This window comes from Oncorhynchus kisutch, linkage group LG27 (genome assembly GCF_002021735.2).
Source record: "Oncorhynchus kisutch isolate 150728-3 linkage group LG27, Okis_V2, whole genome shotgun sequence".
Lineage (NCBI taxonomy): Eukaryota > Metazoa > Chordata > Actinopteri > Salmoniformes > Salmonidae > Oncorhynchus > Oncorhynchus kisutch.
In genome coordinates this window covers 31,606,956-31,624,495 of record NC_034200.2, presented here as the reverse complement: position 1 = coordinate 31,624,495, position 17,540 = coordinate 31,606,956, and the positions used below count along the sequence as shown (strand labels likewise).

The 17,540-nt window shown below is 40.3% G+C and overlaps 1 protein-coding gene and 1 long non-coding RNA gene across 7 annotated transcripts in view; both read right to left on the bottom strand.

The window, feature by feature from the left end:
- Positions 1–371: 371 nt before the first annotated feature.
- LOC116357786 (uncharacterized) lies at positions 372–7,936 on the bottom strand. Its single transcript, XR_004205741.1, has 2 exons — positions 6,025–7,936; positions 372–5,962 (listed from the first exon to the last, which is right to left on the bottom strand). It is a non-coding gene; the product is annotated as an uncharacterized LOC116357786 (long non-coding RNA).
- A 2,593-nt stretch (positions 7,937–10,529) lies between these two features.
- Positions 10,530–17,540, bottom strand: part of LOC109872130 (CREB-regulated transcription coactivator 1) — a 41,392-nt gene continuing 34,381 nt past the window's right edge. For 4 of the 6 annotated variants that reach the window (XM_031806623.1, XM_031806626.1, XM_020463249.2 and 1 more), the window contains one exon: positions 10,911–12,638. In XM_031806623.1, the coding sequence (XP_031662483.1) occupies positions 12,430–12,638 (209 nt within the window). In that variant the 3' untranslated portion in view covers positions 10,911–12,429. Of the gene's footprint in view, positions 12,639–17,540 lie in introns of all 6 variants that reach the window. The other 2 variants (XM_031806627.1, XM_031806628.1) reach the window with 2 other exon arrangements.

Here is a 17,540-nt window from a genome sequence, read left to right as displayed (position 1 = left end):
CTGGGTCTATACAGGATGTGACTAGAGGGGCCAGGGGAACCAGGTGAATAAGGTTCTTTCCAGCGACTCACCTGGGAAACTCCCAAAGATGTGGAAAAAAATGCCAATTGATGGGAACTAAAATGCATTATCTTTCTGAAAAGTTGATAAGTAGTTATTATATTTTAAGCTGACAAGATTTGAATGTGACCGCTTCAGGTACAATGGCTCTACAAATATTATTATTATTATTATCATTATCATCATCTTAGTGTGTGAACATAATATTTGTGCTCTCTACAGCCATTCTACCTCTCATGATCACCAGATGGAGACATTGTACAACAATAAAACCATGGGCCAACAACATTCAGTGGGGTCAGTCACATTAATATGCTTATTTAGATTTTATTTAATCTAATTTCATTTACAAATAGTAATGCAAAGATACAAAGACTGAAGCCTTCACACAAGAAAAATACATTAGGTATGATTCGAATAGAAGCTTAACATCCGCTTTCAGTTATTTAGCACACATTTAATACAGCCCACATGGATTTTTTGGTCTGTTTTTTCCCGTTTTATATAAAAGCACAATTTAAAAAGAACAAGATTTGATGCATTCATTTTAAAGGGTCAGCTCAACAAAAATACAGGATTGCCAAGCTGTTCTGCTGAATGCTAGGATTTGCATATTCGATGAGCATAACTGTCCTGTTGCTGTGAGTACAGTAGGTGTAGTATCCAGACATTGCAGTTAAATACATTTGCAACATTTGAGTAATAGTACTGAAAAGAAAATACATTATATTACAATTTAGCTGCCGTTGTATGAGAAAGGGACCACTAGAGTGGGCCATCCCCCATTAAATGCACATATCAGAGGATTTCTAGTTTTTTTGTTGTTGTGGTAACTATCCTGAATGATCAAACAATGATTATCTCCATTTCATCTGTCTGGTTGATTTTCCCTTTTTACATGTATTGCCACTATAATAAATAAAAACATTTACAGAATTATATTGAGATCTGCATTTTATCCTACTGGAGATGCTTTGGGTGAGCAGGTTTTAGTCACACAGAGTGTTTGCACATGGTTAACCTAACCTAGTCAGAGCTAAATACTTACTAAAAGCAAAAAATATCACATCAATACTTTTTTTTTTTTTTACATCATAAGGAGATATTTACAAATTTGGTACCATGTAGAAAGAGTTACCTCAAGGTATCAAGCTGAAAATGTCAGTCACATGTCAATCTTAATGCAGTAGGTTATGCAGTGAGAAATAAACTTAAGATAAAGCCGATTTATATTTCTCAAATATTTTCCTTTTCTAAATGTAAACAATTCATAGACAAGTGTATAGTTTTAAGTTTATGTAATTCTCAGTCTAACAAAACGAAAACGTAACTTTTGAGATGCAGTGGGAAATTAGAGTATTTGAAGACTATTTCAACATCGACAGAAACACATTTTAGTGAAGGACAGATAACAATGTGCTCCAAAATAAGTGCATTACTGGAACTATAAATAAGAGTTAAAGGGACAATTTATGAACGTAATACTTGTAAATACAGTTATTTATTTAGCAGCTATACAGCCTGAATCTGTCGGTTTCAGCATTGGACAGCTCCATTGTCACAGTCATGACATTAAGGGAAGCTGTCAACTGCTGATTCAGTCAGGCAGCCAGGCTAGTATGTCAAAACGCTGAGATGGCCATGTTTGGCTATGTAATACTTAAATATTGCCCAGATTACCTGTCTGGTGTCACGGGGGAAGTTGATGGGTTACAGCAGGGTTATTCAACCGGGGGTCCGTGAAGGTACTGCAGGGGGTCACCGAAAATATTTATTTACATCACTAGCAACAGAATAAACTGGTTTTAAATGACATACCTACAGTATAAAATATGGTTAGCTTTCTTGACTTGGACATACATTTTTGCCAAAACACAACTAAACTTTGTTTAACCAGCTGCCCTTAGCGAAAATGGGTTTCTAGCTAATAGGCTATATTAGAGTTTATACTTCCTCTTCTAAATAGAATGTGGGGTGGTGGAAAGCATCTACCAAATCTATTTATTTTAAATTGTTGATTACTTCTTGCTCTTATCAGTCACCTAATGATAAGACAAGACGTGAAAACATTTATTTTTGCTAACATATGATGGGGGTCCCTGGGTCGCCGATTTGTCTGGGAGCTAGTCTCTGGGCATGAAAAGGTTGAAGACCCCTGGTTTACAGTATCCTGTGTGGATGGCAAGGGTCCATTTCATATTAAAACAACATATTTCCCCTTATTGTGGCAGTAATAATAGATATTTCAAATCAGTCCGATTTACTACATAAACACAGATTTTTTTTTTTAAAGAAAAGACAACTGATTGTAAAAACACAGTTAAGCAACAGAGTTTGGATCAGTCTGAAAACATTTGGTAAACCGATACTAAGTCAGAAAAACAATGACAAACTGCAGCACATTACTTCTCAGTGCATGTAACACACATTTTCACTATTGACATATCACATAAAGCACAAAAACATTTATACCGAAAAGCAATAAACACAGTTAATCTATACACTCGGCAAACAGAATACACTTCAGTGGGCATCTAGCGCATAAACACATAGAAGATCAAATGTATAAGTACAAACACCACATAATTGCATCTCCATGTGAATAAAAGGCTGATAAAACATGTATTTTTGTTGCTTTTGGACATAGCAGTTCAGTTTGTGTGAGTCCTTGCCACTGTTCGAATCGAAGATGGACAATTGACCATACAAGGAAAACGTAACAGAACATTAAACCACATTTAAGTCTATTCCACCTTTCTTCCAATATAATCTTTTGCATGACATTGTGCTTGATAGAAAAAAAGAACATACAAAATAAAACCAAGCTTAAAATAAGAAAAAAGCTCATCTTGAAACTCATGCAAAGTAATCAGAAAAAAGGAAAAGAAAACATTTCCACACACAAAAAGTAAAAATCAAGCGCTAAAGATTAGAAATCCGGACTGCTTCTGATTCAGAACCACTCTGGCAGCCAAAACGGTTCTGACATTCAGATCTGTAACCAATAATATACATGCATATAAAATATTGGTTTTCAGGAGAAACTCTTAAAATCAATGATCGAGGAAAACAACAAAACCTGAATGCGAATATTCTAAGATATTATATTTCATTAATCTCTTAAATTTAGGGAAATATAGGGAAAATACTACATTTCCCAGAATGCATTAGTGTTGGCCCTAAAGCCTTCAACATAAGCCAAACAAATGAAATAGTTGGTGGAAATATAATTGGCTATTCTATGCACTAAAATAGAATATGAACATTGATTCCAGAGAAAAGTCGTATATTCTTTGGTATCTGAAAGTGTGACCCGTCAGATTCAGTGAAAAACTGTTCTATGTCTGAGTGGAATTTCTTTGAATTGCACAGAATTGAATTCTACTTTCTGTCAATCAAACTCAAATTCTACATCCTGTGGGGTGTGGCCAATTCAATTCAAATTTGAACTCATGAATTGAATGGGAGTCAATTCTAAAATTCTGATTTGAGCACATACCTGACTTATATAAATCACATAACTAGTGGTATTTCTTCAAGGTGAATTTACTCACACAGTACTGAAGTATAGATAGCGAATGACACAGTTAAATGCATATTATATGATAGTGGGTTTTGTTTATAGACTCTATGCACAACAAGATGACTGTTCTCACTCCTGTCTATGACATTTTTGTACATATTTTAATATTAACCATTAAAGTGGTTTCTCACAGCACTCTTTGATGCATCAATTGTTACATCTAATTGCTTCCCAATTACATGATTACTTCACCCAAGCTACGCTTGAAGCACAACAGGAGCATGACCAGCCGTATCTGTTCTGCAGTGAGAAGTCTATCCAAAAATACAAAGTTTATAATATCGGCTTCCAAAATTGGAGCATTTCAAAGTCACAATATCAGATGCCTCACAAAAAATACTAGCTGATTAAGTAAAAAAAAAAAAAAACATTTTTTTAATACAGACTATAAACATATGCTTTTAAAAAATACACTTTATTTTTTTAACAAGAAGTCAAGTTTGACCAAACACATGGGGAAACAGGTCCAGTGCACATAACAGTCGCTCAGAGGGGGGTGAAAAAGTCCCAGGGCTCAATGCTTTAATGTTGTGAGGAAAGTGCAAAGTAAAATGCAGGATAATGTCATGGGTACATCCAATGAAATTACTCACAAAAAGCAAGCTCACTTGACATGAACTATTAATGGGTAAACTGTAAAGCCTACAGCCGCAACAATACTGACATTCTGACACTATGCATCCACAAAAGCCTGAAGAGCTAATGACAATGAGGGGAAACATGTGACACACACACACACACACACACACACACACACACACACACACACACACACACACACACACACACACACACACACACACACACACACACACACACACACACACACACACACACACACACACACACACACACACACACACACGAGACAAATGAAGGAGTCAAGATTATGATAATACTGTATGAAGGAAGATGTGATTAAATACATTCTGGTTGCAGCAATGCTGTTCTACTATAGAGGCAGTTGAATCTTCTTGTCAGAAAATAATCAAATTTTAGCAGTAAAATCTACCTCCGACACATCCATGAGAATCACACGAAGGGGTAAATTTTCTAATATATGCAGCATTTGTCTTTTGTCATGCTTTTTTACTTTTTCTTCCAAAGCCAGCGTGCAGAATATATCATTTGAATTCTCCTCCGTGAAGTGTAAAAACTAAGTAAAATGTAAATTAAAATGTAGCAAATGAAACATGCCAACATGCTCAGCATGCTTAGGTACTTTGTTATGTCTATTAGATCGCTGATAACGCTCAGTCCTCAATCAATCAATTTAATTTGTTTTGCATAGATATCATAAGCAAGATCCAATTTAGAAATGACAACTAATGGAAGCAAAGCATCTAATTCACAAGTAACAACTTTAAAGGCACCAGAAATGTGATACCTCGGGTCAATTAGGCTGACATGGGTCAATTAGACCAATTAGGCTGACATGGGCCAATTAGACCAATTAGGCTGACATGGGCCAATTAGGCTGACATGGGCCAATTATACCAATTAGGCTGACATGGGCCAATTAGGCTGACATGGGCCAATTAGGCTGACATGGGCCAATTATACCAATTAGGCTGACATGGGCCAATTATACCAATTAGGCTGACATGGGCCAATTATACCAATTAGGCTGACATGGGCCAATTAGGCTGACATGGGCCAATTATACCAATTAGGCTGACATGGGCCAATTAGACCAATTAGGCTGACATGGGCCAATTAAACAAATTAGGCTGACATGGGCCAATTAGACCAATTAGGCTGACATGGGCCAATTAAGCAAATTAGGCTGACATGGGACAAATCTGGACAATTAGGCTGACATGGGCCAATCAAGCAAATTAGGCTGACATGGGCCAATTAGACCAATTAGGCTGACATGGGCCAATTAAGCAAATTAGGCTGACATGGGCCAATTAGACCAATTAGGCTGACATGGGCCAATTAAGCAAATTAGGCTGACATGGGACAAATCTGGACAATTAGGCTGACATGGGACAAATCTGGACAATTAGGTTGACATGGAACAAATCTGGACAATTAGGCTGACATGGGACAAATCAGGACAATTAGGCTGACATGGGACAAATCTGGACAATTAGGCTGACATGGGACAAACCTGGACAATTAGGCTGACATGGGACAAACCTGGACAATTAGGCTGACATGGGACAAATCTGGACAATTAGGCTGACATGGGACAAATCTGGACAATTAGGCTGACATGGGACAAACCTGGACAATTAGGCTGACATGGGACAAATCTGGACAATTAGGCTGACATGGGACAAACCTGGACAATTAGGCTGACATGGGACAAATCTGGACAATTAGGCTGACATGGGACAAACCTGGACAATTAGGCTGACATACATGGGACAAACCTGGACAATTAGGCTGACATGGGACAAATCTGGACAATTAGGCTGACATGGGACAAACCTGGACAATTAGGCTGACATGGGACAAATCTGGACAATTAGGCTGACATGGGACAAATCTGGACAATTAGGCTGACATGGGACAAATCTGGACAATTAGGCTGACATGGGACAAATCTGGACAATTAGGCTGACATGGGACAAATCTGGACAATTAGGCTGACATGGGACAAACCTGGACAATTAGGCTGACATGGGACAAATCTGGACAATTAGGCTGACATGGGACAAATCTGGACAATTAGGCTGACATGGGACAAATCTGGACAATTAGGCTGACATGGGACAAACCTGGACAATTAGGCTGACATGGGACAAACCTGGACAATTAGGCTGACATGGGACAAACCTGGACAATTAGGCTGACATGGGACAAACCTGGACAATTAGGCTGACATGGGACAAATCTGGACAATTAGGCTGACATGGGACAAACCTGGACAATTAGGCTGACATGGGACAAACCTGGACAATTAGGCTGACATGGGACAAACCTGGACAATTAGGCTGACATGGGACAAATCTGGACAATTAGGCTGACATGGGACAAACCTGGACAATTAGGCTGACATGGGACAAACCTGGACAATTAGGCTGACATGGGACAAATCTGGACAATTAGGCTGACATGGGACAAATCTGGACAATTAGGCTGACATGGGACAAACCTGGACAATTAGGCTGACATGGGACAAATCTGGACAATTAGGCTGACATGGGACAAATCTGGACAATTAGGCTGACATGGGAAATACAGTACCACTTCACAAAATGTGTGAATATAAATATGAAAAGCAAAATGTTAACTAGTGAAAAGCAGTGGGTAACAACTTAAGCAGTGATACACCTCCCTGTTGGTCATATTCATATTCTCCCTAGAGCAAATTTCAGTCCGGTGTTGGTCATATTTTCACACTAGCGGCATTTTGAATGAGGCCTACCTCATATTCTCATACTAGTGCCAATCTAAGTCAGGCCTAGGCATTGGAAAACAATGGGGGATGATAAAGGTTTGCAATTCACTGCTTGTCTCAACAAGTTGCACAATTACAACAAAAAAATTAATGGAGAGATTGGCGATCTTAGCTTTCCATATCATGTAATCTTATAAGGCAGAATCTGGTTATCACAGTGATTCATTCAGATTTCATGTCTATCTTGTTTGCATCTCCAAACCAGCTACCATAGTAAATATTAAATGTAATTTCAGGAATAAAGTGCCAAAATGACCCTATGACAGCCCTTTTTTTGAAAACTCTACAAACAGAGTTGTAAATGATTTTTCAAGGATTGTTTAACTTGAATTTAGGCCTTACTTTGGTTGCTGTGGCCAATCACAAGCTAAAGATGAGGGTTAGCACTCCTAGTTGTTCAACAAAGGAAACCACTGAACTGTTTACCTGACGGGTATACTACGAAGCAGCATAAATGAGTTAGCCAGGTAACTTTGATAAACAACCAGAAATAACTATTTATTTTCTGGGTCATGAAGAAAGTTATACTTAGATATACATTTTTGGTCGTTGAGTCAATTAGACCTTGCCCATTTCAAGTTTATCTTCACAAAAAATGACAAGTTACTTCTGAATATTTAGGCAAGTTAGCTGGCTAATTCATTGAACCTGCTTTGTAGTATTCCCTTCAGCACTAAAACATGTTGTGCAACCCTAAGACGCTGACAGAATTTATGGACTGAAAGTGCAACGTCAAGTTTGGAAAGAAACCAAAAGTAAAATACTGGTAAAAAAAACTGCAACAATAAATACAACTACCGTGCCTTCAGAAAGTATTCACACCCCTTGACTTTTTCCACATTTTGTTGTGTTACAGCCTCAATTTAAAATGGATTACATTTAGATTTTGTGTCACTAACCTACACACAATACCCTATAATGTCAAAGTGGAATTATGTTTTTAGAAATGCTTACAAATGAATTAAAAAGGTAAAGCTGAAATGTCTTGAGTCAATAAGTATTTAACTCTTTTGTTATGGCCTAAATAAGTTCAGGAGTAAACAGTCACATAAAAAGTCACTACATGCACTACATGGCCAAAAGTATATGGACACCCCTTCAAATTAGTTGATTTGGCTATTTCAACCACACCTGTTACTGACAGGTGTGTAAAATCTGGCACACACCCATGCAATCTCCATAGACAACCATTGGCAGTAGAATGCCCTGTACCGAAGTGCTCAGTAACTTTCAATGTGGTAAAGTCATAGGATGGCACCTTTCCAACAAGTACATTTGTCAAATTTCTGCCCTGCTAGAGCTGCCCTGGTCAACTGTAAATGCTGTTATTGTGAAGTGGAAACGTCTAGGAGCAGCAACGGCTCCCCCGCGAAGTGGTAGGCCACACAAGCTCGCAGACAGGACCACCGACTGTTGAAGTGCACAGCGCGTAGAAATCGTCTGTCCTAGGTTGCAACACTCACTACAGAGTTTCAAACTGCCTCTGGAAGCAACGACAGCACATTAACTGTTTGTTGGGAGCTTCATGAAATGGGTTTTCATGGCTGAGCAGCCTCACACAAGCCTAAGATCACCATGCGCAATGCCAAGTGTCGGCTGGAGTGGTGTAAAGCTCACCGCCATTGGACTCTGGAGTGATGAATTACGCTTCACTATCTGGCAGGCCGATGGATGAATCTGGGTTTGGCAGATGCCAGGAGACGCTACCTGCCCCAATGCATAGGACCAACTGTAAAGTTTGGTAGAAGAGGAATAATGGTCTGGGTCTGTTTTTCATGGTTCGGGCTAGGCCCCATAGTTTCAGTTAAGGGAGATCTTAATGCTACAGCATACAATGACATGCAAGACGATTCTGTGCTTCCAACTTTGTGGCAACAGTTTGGGGAAGGCCCTTTCCTGTTTCCGCATGAAAATTCCCCCGTGCATGAATTGAAACGCCGACTGCGAGCCAGGCCTAATCGCCCAACATCAATGCCCGACATCACTAATGCTCTTGTGGCTGAATGGAAGCAAGTCCCGGCAGCAATGTTCCAACATCTATTGGAAAGCCTTCCCAGAAGAGTGGAGGCTATTATAGCAGCAAAGGGGGGACCAACTCCATATTAATGCCCATGATTTTGGAATGAGATGTTCGACGAGCAGGTGTCTACATACTTTTGGTCATGTACAGTGCCTTGCAAAAGTATTCATCCCCCTTGGCGTTTTTCCTATTTTGTTGCATTACAACCTGTAATTTAAATGGATTATTATTTGAATTTCCTGTAATGGAAATAGACAAAATAGTCCAAATTGGTGAAGTGAAATGAAAAAAATTACTTGTTTAAAAAACAACAACATATGTATTCATCCCCTTTGCTATGAAGCCCCTAAATAAGATCTGGTGCAACCAATTACCTTCAGAAGTCATTTTATTAGTTCGATCACACACGGGTGAACTTTATTTAAGTGTCACATGATCTGTCACATGATCTCAGTATATATACACACCTGTTCTGAAAGGCCTCAGAGTCTGCAACACCGCCCAAGCAAGGGGCACCATAAAGACCAAGGAGCTCTCCAAACAGGTCAAGAACAAAGTTGTGGAGAAGTTCAGATCAGGGTTGGGTTATAAAAAAATATCTGAAACTTTGAACACCCCACGGAACACCATTAAATACATTATAAATAAATAGGAAAGAATTTGGCACCACAACAAATCTGCCAAGAGAGGGCCGCCCACCAAAATTCACGGACCAGGCAAGGAGGGCATTAATCAGAGAGGTAACCAAGAGACCAAAGATAACCCTGAAGGAGCTGCAAAGCTCCACAGCAGAGATCTGGTCAGATGAGACTAAAATTTAGCTTTTTGGCCATCAAGGAAAGCGTTATGTCTGGCACAAACCCAACACCTCATCACCCCGAGATGACCATCCCCACAGTGAAGCATGGTGGTGGCAGCATCATGCTGTGGGGATGTTTTTAATCGGCAGGAACTGGGAAACTGGTCAGAATTGAACGAATGATGGATGGTGCTAAATATAGGGAAATTCTTGAGGGAAACCTGTTTCAGTCTTCCAGAGATTTGAGACTGGGACAGAGATTCACCTTCCAGCAGGACAATGACCATACGCATATTGCTAAAGCAACATTTCACTGCTAAAGCAACATTTCAGTGGTTTAAGTGGAAATTTAAATGTCTTGGAATGGCCTACTCAAAGCCCAGACCTCAATCCAATTGAGAATCTGGTATGACTTAAAGATTGCTGTACACCAGTGGAACCTATCCAACTTGGAGCTGGAGCAGTTTTGCCTTGAAGAATGGTCAAAATCCCAGTGGCTAGATGTGCGAAGCTTATAGAGACATACCCCAAGAGACTTGCAGCTGTAATTGCTGCAAAAGGTGGCTCTACAAAGTTATTTCTTGTTTGTTTCACAATAAAATATATTTTGCATCTTCAAAGTGGTAGGTATGTTGTGTAAATCATAATATACAAGCACCACCAAAATCAATTTTAATTACAGGTTTTAAGGCAACAAAATAGGAAAAATGCCAGGGGGGGTGGGGGGTGAATACTTTCACAAGCCACTGTAGTTTATCTGTAAGGTCCCTCTGTCAAGCACTGAATTTCATGCACAGATTCAACCACAAAGACAAGGGAGTTTTTCCAATGGTTCCCAAATAAGGGCACCTATTGGTAGATGGTTAAAAAAAAGAAAAGGAGCCATTGAATATCCCTTTGAGTATGGTGTAGTTATTATTTACACTTTGGATGGTGTGTCAATAGTCCCAGTCACTAAAAAGATACAGGCGTCCTTCCTAACTCAGTTGCCAGAGAGGAAGGAAACCGCTCAGATTTCACCATGAGGCCAATGGTGACTTTAAAACAGTTACAGAGTTTAATGGCTGTGATAGGAGAAAACAACATTGTAGTTGCTCCACAATACTAACCTAAATGACATAGTGAAAAGAAGGAAGCCTGTACAGAATAAAAATATTCCAAAACATGCATCCTGTTTCCAATAAGAAACTATAGTAATACTGTAAACAATGAACTTTTAGTCCTAAATACAAAGCGTTATGTTTGGGGCAAATCCAACACAACACATCACTGTGTACCACTCAAGCATGGTGGTGGTTGCATCATGTTATGGGTATGTTTATAATAAGCAAGGACTAGGGAGCTTTAAAAAAAATAAAAAATGTAATAGAGCTAAGCACAGGCAAAATCCTTGATGAAAACTTGGTTCAGTCTGCTTTCCAACAGACACTTGCAGACAAATTCAGCTTTCAGCAGGACAATAACCTAAAACACAAGGCCATATACACTGGAGTTGCTTACAGTGATGACATAGAATGGCTTAGTTATAGTTTTTACTTGAAATTGGCTTGAAAATCTACGGCAAGACATGAAAATGGCTGTATAACAATGATCAACACCCAACTTGACAGAATATGAATAATCTTTTCAAGAATAATGGGCAAATATTGTACAATCCAGGTGTGCAAATCTCATAGACTTACCCAGAAAAACTCACAGCTGTAATCGCTGCCAAAGGTGATTCTTACCTGTATTGACTCAAGGGATTGAATATTTATCTAATCAAGATAGTGTTTAATTTTCCATAAAGTTTTTTTTTTAAATGTTAGAATTTTTCTTCCACTTTGACATTAGAGCATTTGGTGTAGATCATTGACAAAAAAGGACATTTTAATCCCACCTCGCAACAGAACAAAATGTGGAAAAAGTCAAGGGGTGTGAATACTTTCTGAAGGCACTGTATAGTGTGAATTAATGACAGCGCGGTTAAGTGCACTGATGAAAATGTGAGACTGGCAAGATTAGCCAATAGAGGGGCGGTAGTGAAAAAGCAGATGGTTGATAATGAGACATGCTAATCTAGTATGGCAGGTGAGAGAAAGATAAGCAGTTTCCACTGCAGACATGATTTTAAATCAATTGAATGTCTTCAAATGGAAGTCAAGACCAATGTAGTTTGTATCCTATTTTGTTTTCCTTTACAAAAACCAAAGCATCCAACAGAAAGGCTGGCAGGAGGCATATAATAAAATAAATAAATAAACAAGTTAAGGGATGTATGTGGTTAGCACAGACTGGTCACAGGCAGAACCTTAAGCGCAATATCCACCAAACCCTGACAATGTCGCCCTTCCATCTTTTCCATCAGGAAGGGAGAAAGCATACTCTGTCGACCATTTCCCTACTAGCTCATCTTACCATGGCTCTTAGAAAGGGGTGGCTGGTGAAGGGAGGTGGGAGTGTGGGATGAATACACTGCACAGCTGGGGCCTAGTCACGAGCTACCACACTCCCAAAATATCCCTCTCCCCTCAGGCCGGGTTCCTCCGAGACAGTCAGTCAACTTGGCAGCGGCTCTAAAGCCGGTCCATCCGAAAGGCGTCTTCCGTGGCGGGGTCAGTGAGGACCATGTCAGGATCGTTGAGCATGTACAGCCCATCCAGGGTCAGAGGGTCGATCTTCAGCTCGTCCAAGGGAAACTGAGAGTCCGCGTCGAAGCTGATGTCAGCCGACAGAGAGCTGTAAGACAACCCCTTCGACAGTCTGGGTGGTGACTCTCCGGTGGCTAAAACATACATGAGTAAAGAGAGATGAGGAGAGGTCAGGGTCTTCCTGCTGTGTTTACCCCAAAGAATAGCATCTCATTAAATATTTCAAGGAACAGCCAATAAATGTAGTTTACGAATGTTCAAATCAGGAAGGCTGGTCTGAATGCTTGTTTAACTTTATCCATTAAGCATAACATAATTCACTTAGTTTGCTATTCTACGGGCATTGTGGGAATGAATACAAACGCATTATCATCAGCATGGCACAATAATGCACATTCCTCACATTTGCTGTTCAATCTATGGGCTCACTCTTGCAATTATCACCTTCCTCTCTCTCAACCAATGGGCATAAATCTTGGGAAGTATGTCAATTTACCCATGCACTTGCTGTTTCTCAGCAACAGTTTTCGACAATCATCCACCAGCTATAATAACCTTAAGCCCTGTCCATGGAAATCCTTTCCCCCAGCGGGGGGTTTCGATGTCAGCAGTCCCGCATTGGGCTACCTGCCATCACATCATCTGGCTCTGAGGATCTTCCCTCGGTGACAGGGCCATTCCCCAAACTATTTAATAAAATGTCATATTGCATTCCATCTTTGTTGTTCATTCAGTTAAGCCTGTACTAGATTAAACTACAATTGAGTGTCAAGTAAAGTCAAATGAAAATAAATACAGAAAACCTCAACTTAATTAATTTAGCTAGTGTTAGGAATGAACTGCTTAGGCGCACAGGTAAACATTACACTTCCACTTCCCACCTCTAGGGGCATCAGAAACCGGGCCAGGTGCTGAGAGAGCAGGTGGATTGATAAGTAATGGCTCACAGGTGCAAGTGATAGGCAGGTGATCAGTGAGAAGAGAGGTATCATGGATTGAATAGCCTGTCAGCCCGGCAACCACGTTCCCAATTCCCAGGAGTGCCCAGTTAGGGTAAAGGAGTATATGCAGCATGTCTCCTACACGGAGAGTCAGGGCTATACAGCAGGTCTCCTACACGGAGGGTCAGGGCTATACAGCAGGTCTCCTACACGGAGGGTCAGGGCTATATATCAGGTCTCCTACACGGAGGGTCAGGGCTATATAGCAGGTCTCCTACACGGAGGGTCAGGGCTATACAGCAGGTCTCCTACACGGAGGGTCAGGGCTATACAGCAGGTCTCCTACACGGAGGGTCAGGGCTATATATCAGGTCTCCTACACGGAGGGTCAGGGCTATATAGCAGGTCTCCTACACGGAGGGTCAGGGCTATACAGCAGGTCTCCCACACGGAGGGTCAGGGCTATACAGCAGGTCTCCTACACGGAGGCAAGTGAAATAGATGAAGGAGAGAGGGGAGCTGAAGATATGGCGGTGGATGCTCCACTGAATCTTTAGATTCAGAGTGTTGTTAAACAGTTGAGGGAAACTGAAATGCTAATTGTGAAGGTGAATTTTATGGTGTTTATTGTGCATGTGATTAATTGTAATGCACAAAGGAATGAAAAGTCCAAGAAACTGGACATAATAGTATATCTGTACAGCACTTTGTGACATCAGCTGATGTAAGAAGGGCTTTATAAATACATCAATTTGATTTGATTTATCTGCTGCTGAAAGGTTTTTGGGTTTCCAGGATTTCACTGCCGAAACATTGTAAAGAATACTGTCTGAAGATGCTCCTCCTTCTCAGGCTCCTGAGCCTGTAGGGATGGGCGTTGGCAGTATGCACATATAGCATTTGTTTGCGGACCGCGATAATATCAAAGAACACACCGCACACACAGTGCATTCAAACCCCTTGACTTTATTATTTATTACTTAAGTTATTTTTTGCCCCTCATCAATACCCCATAATGCCAAAGTGAAAACAGGTTTATAGAAATGTTTGCAAATGTATAAAATATAAAAAACAGAAATACCTTATTCAGACCGTTTGCTATGAGACTCAAAATTGAGCTCAGGTGCATCCTGTTTCCATTGATCATCCTTGAGATGTTTCTACAAATTGTTTCTACAAACTGTGGTAAATTCAATTGATTGGACATGATTTGGAAAGGCACACACCTGTCTATATAAGGTCCCACAGTTGACAGTGTATGTCAGAGCAAAAACAAAGCCACGAGGTCGAAGGAATTGTCTGTAGCGCTCCGGGACAGGATTGTGTCGAGGCACAGATCTGGAAAAGGGTAACGAAAAATGTCTGCAGCATTGAAGGTACCCAAGGTCATTCTTAAATGGAGGAACATTGGAACCACCAAGACCCTTCCTAGAGCTGGCCTTCCGGCCAAACTGAGCAATCAGGGGAGAACGGCCTTGGACAGGGAGTTGACCAAGAACCCAATGGTCACTCTGATAGAGCTCCAGAGATCCTCTGTAGAGATGGGATAACCTTCCAGAAGGACAACCATCTCTGCAGCACCCCACCAATCAGGCCTTTATGGTAGAGTGGCCAGGCGGAAGCCACTCCTCAGTAAAAGGCACATGACAGCCCGCTTGGAGTTTGCCAAAAAGCACCAAAAGACTCTCAGACCATGAGAAACAAGATTCTCTGGTCTCATGAAATCAATATTGGACTCTTTGGCCTGAATGCCAAGCGTCACTTCTGGAGGAAACCTGGCACTATCCCTACGGTGAAGAATGGTGGTGGCAGCATCATGCTGTGGGTATGTTTTTCAGTGGCAGGGACTGGGAGACTAGTCAGGATTGAGGCAAAGATGAACGGAGCAAAGTACAGAGAGATCCTTGATGAAAACCTTCTCCATAGCACTCAGGACCTCAGACTGGAAGGTTCACCTTCCAACAGGACAATGACCCTAAGCACACAGCCAAGACAACGCAGTAACTTCGGGACAAGTCTCTGACTGTCCTTGAGTGGCCCAGCCAGAGCCCGGACTTGAACCCTATCTAACATCTCTGGAGAGACCTGAAAATAGCTGTGCAGCATCGCTCCCCATCCAAACTGACAGAGCTTGAGAGGATCTGCAGAGAAGAATGGGAGAAGCTCCCCAAATGCAGGTGTGCCAAGCTTGTAGTGTCATACCCAAGAAGTCTCGAGGCTGTAATCGCTGCCAAAGGTGCTTCAACAAAGTATTCAGAGTAAAGGGTCTGAATAACTATGTACAATTTCTAAAAACCTGTTTTTGGTTTTTCATTATGTGGTATGGCGTGTAGATTGATGAGGGAAAAAAACAATCTAATCAATTTTAGAACAAGGCTGTAATGTAACAAAATGTGGAAAAAGTTAAGGGATCTGAATACTTTCCAAATGCTCTGTATGAATGAAATGAAAGAATGACATTTTATGTTTGTGTCAAATCGCCAATTGGTAACCCATCCCTTATGGGATTAATTGACACATAAACAAACATTACAATAATTCACTATGATAATTCAATGATAATTCTTCTTCCGGTGTTCTATGCATTGTGCATCGCATAAAGAGTGAAAAAATGTAAGGTAAAAATCTACATAATGGTAAACAATAATTATATCTCCAGAGCAGTAAAATAATATACACATATACAGTACCAGTCAAAGTTTGGACACACCTACTCACTCAAGGTTTTTTTTCTGTTTACTATTTTCTACAATAGTCATTTACAACATTACACTGTATTTCTGATCAATTTGATGTTATTTTAATGGACAAAACATTTGCTTTTCTTTTATAAAACAAGGACATTTCTAAGTGACCCCAAACTTTTGAATGGTAGTGTATGTATGTACAGTACCAGTCAAAGGTTTGGACACACCTACTCATTCAAGGGTTTTTCTTTCTTTCTTTTTTTACTATTTTCTAGTGAAGTCATCAAAACTATGAAATAATACATATGGAATCAAGTAGTAACCAAAAAAATGTTCAATCAAAATATAGTTTAGATTTTAGATTCTTCAAAGTAGCCACCCTTTTCCTTGATGACAGCATTGCACACTCTTGGCATTCTCTCAACCAACTTCATCAGGAATGCTTTTCCAACCGTCTTGAAGGAGTTCCCACATATGCTGAGAACTTGTTGGCTGCTTTTCCTACACTCTGCGGTCCAACTCATCCCAAACCATCTTAATTGGGTTGAGGGCGGGTGATTGTGGAGGCCAGGTAATCTGATGCAGCACTCCATCACTCTCCTTCTTGGTCAAATAGCCCTCACACAGTCTGGAGGTGTTTTGGGTCATTGTCTTGTTGAAAAACAACTTATAGTTCCACTAAGCGCAAATCAGATGGGATAGTGTATCGTTGCAGAATGCTGTGGTAGCTATGCTGGTTAAGTGTGCATTGAATTCTAAATAAATCACTGACAGTGTCACCAGCAAAGCACCCCCACACCATCACACCTCCTCCATGCTTCATGGTGGGAACCACACATGTGGAGATCACCCGTTCACCTACAATGCGTCTCACAAAGACATGACGGTTGGAACCAAAAATCTCATATTTGGACCAAAGAACAGATTTCCACTGGTCTAATGTCCATTGCTCATGTTTCGTGGCCCAAGCAAGTCTCTTCTTCTTATTGGTGTCCTTTAGTAGTGGTTTCTTTGCAGCAATTCGACCATGAAGACCTGATTCACGCAGTCTTCTCTGAACAGTTGATGTTGAGATGTGTCTGTTACTTGAACTCTGTGAAGCATTTATTTGGTCTGCAATCTGAGGTTCAGTTAACTCTAATTACCTTATCATCATTTAACAAGGCACACCTGTTAATTGAAATGCATTTCAGGTAACTAGCTCATGAAGCTGGTTGAGAGAATGCCTAGAGTGTGCAAAAATGTCATCAAGGCAAAGGGTGGCTACTTTGAAGAATCTCAAATATAAAATATATTTTGGTTGTTTAATACTTTTTTGGTTGCTTTATGACTCCATGTGTTATTTCATAGTTTTGGTGTCTTGACTATTAATCTACAATGTAGAAAATAGTACAAATAATAGAGAAAA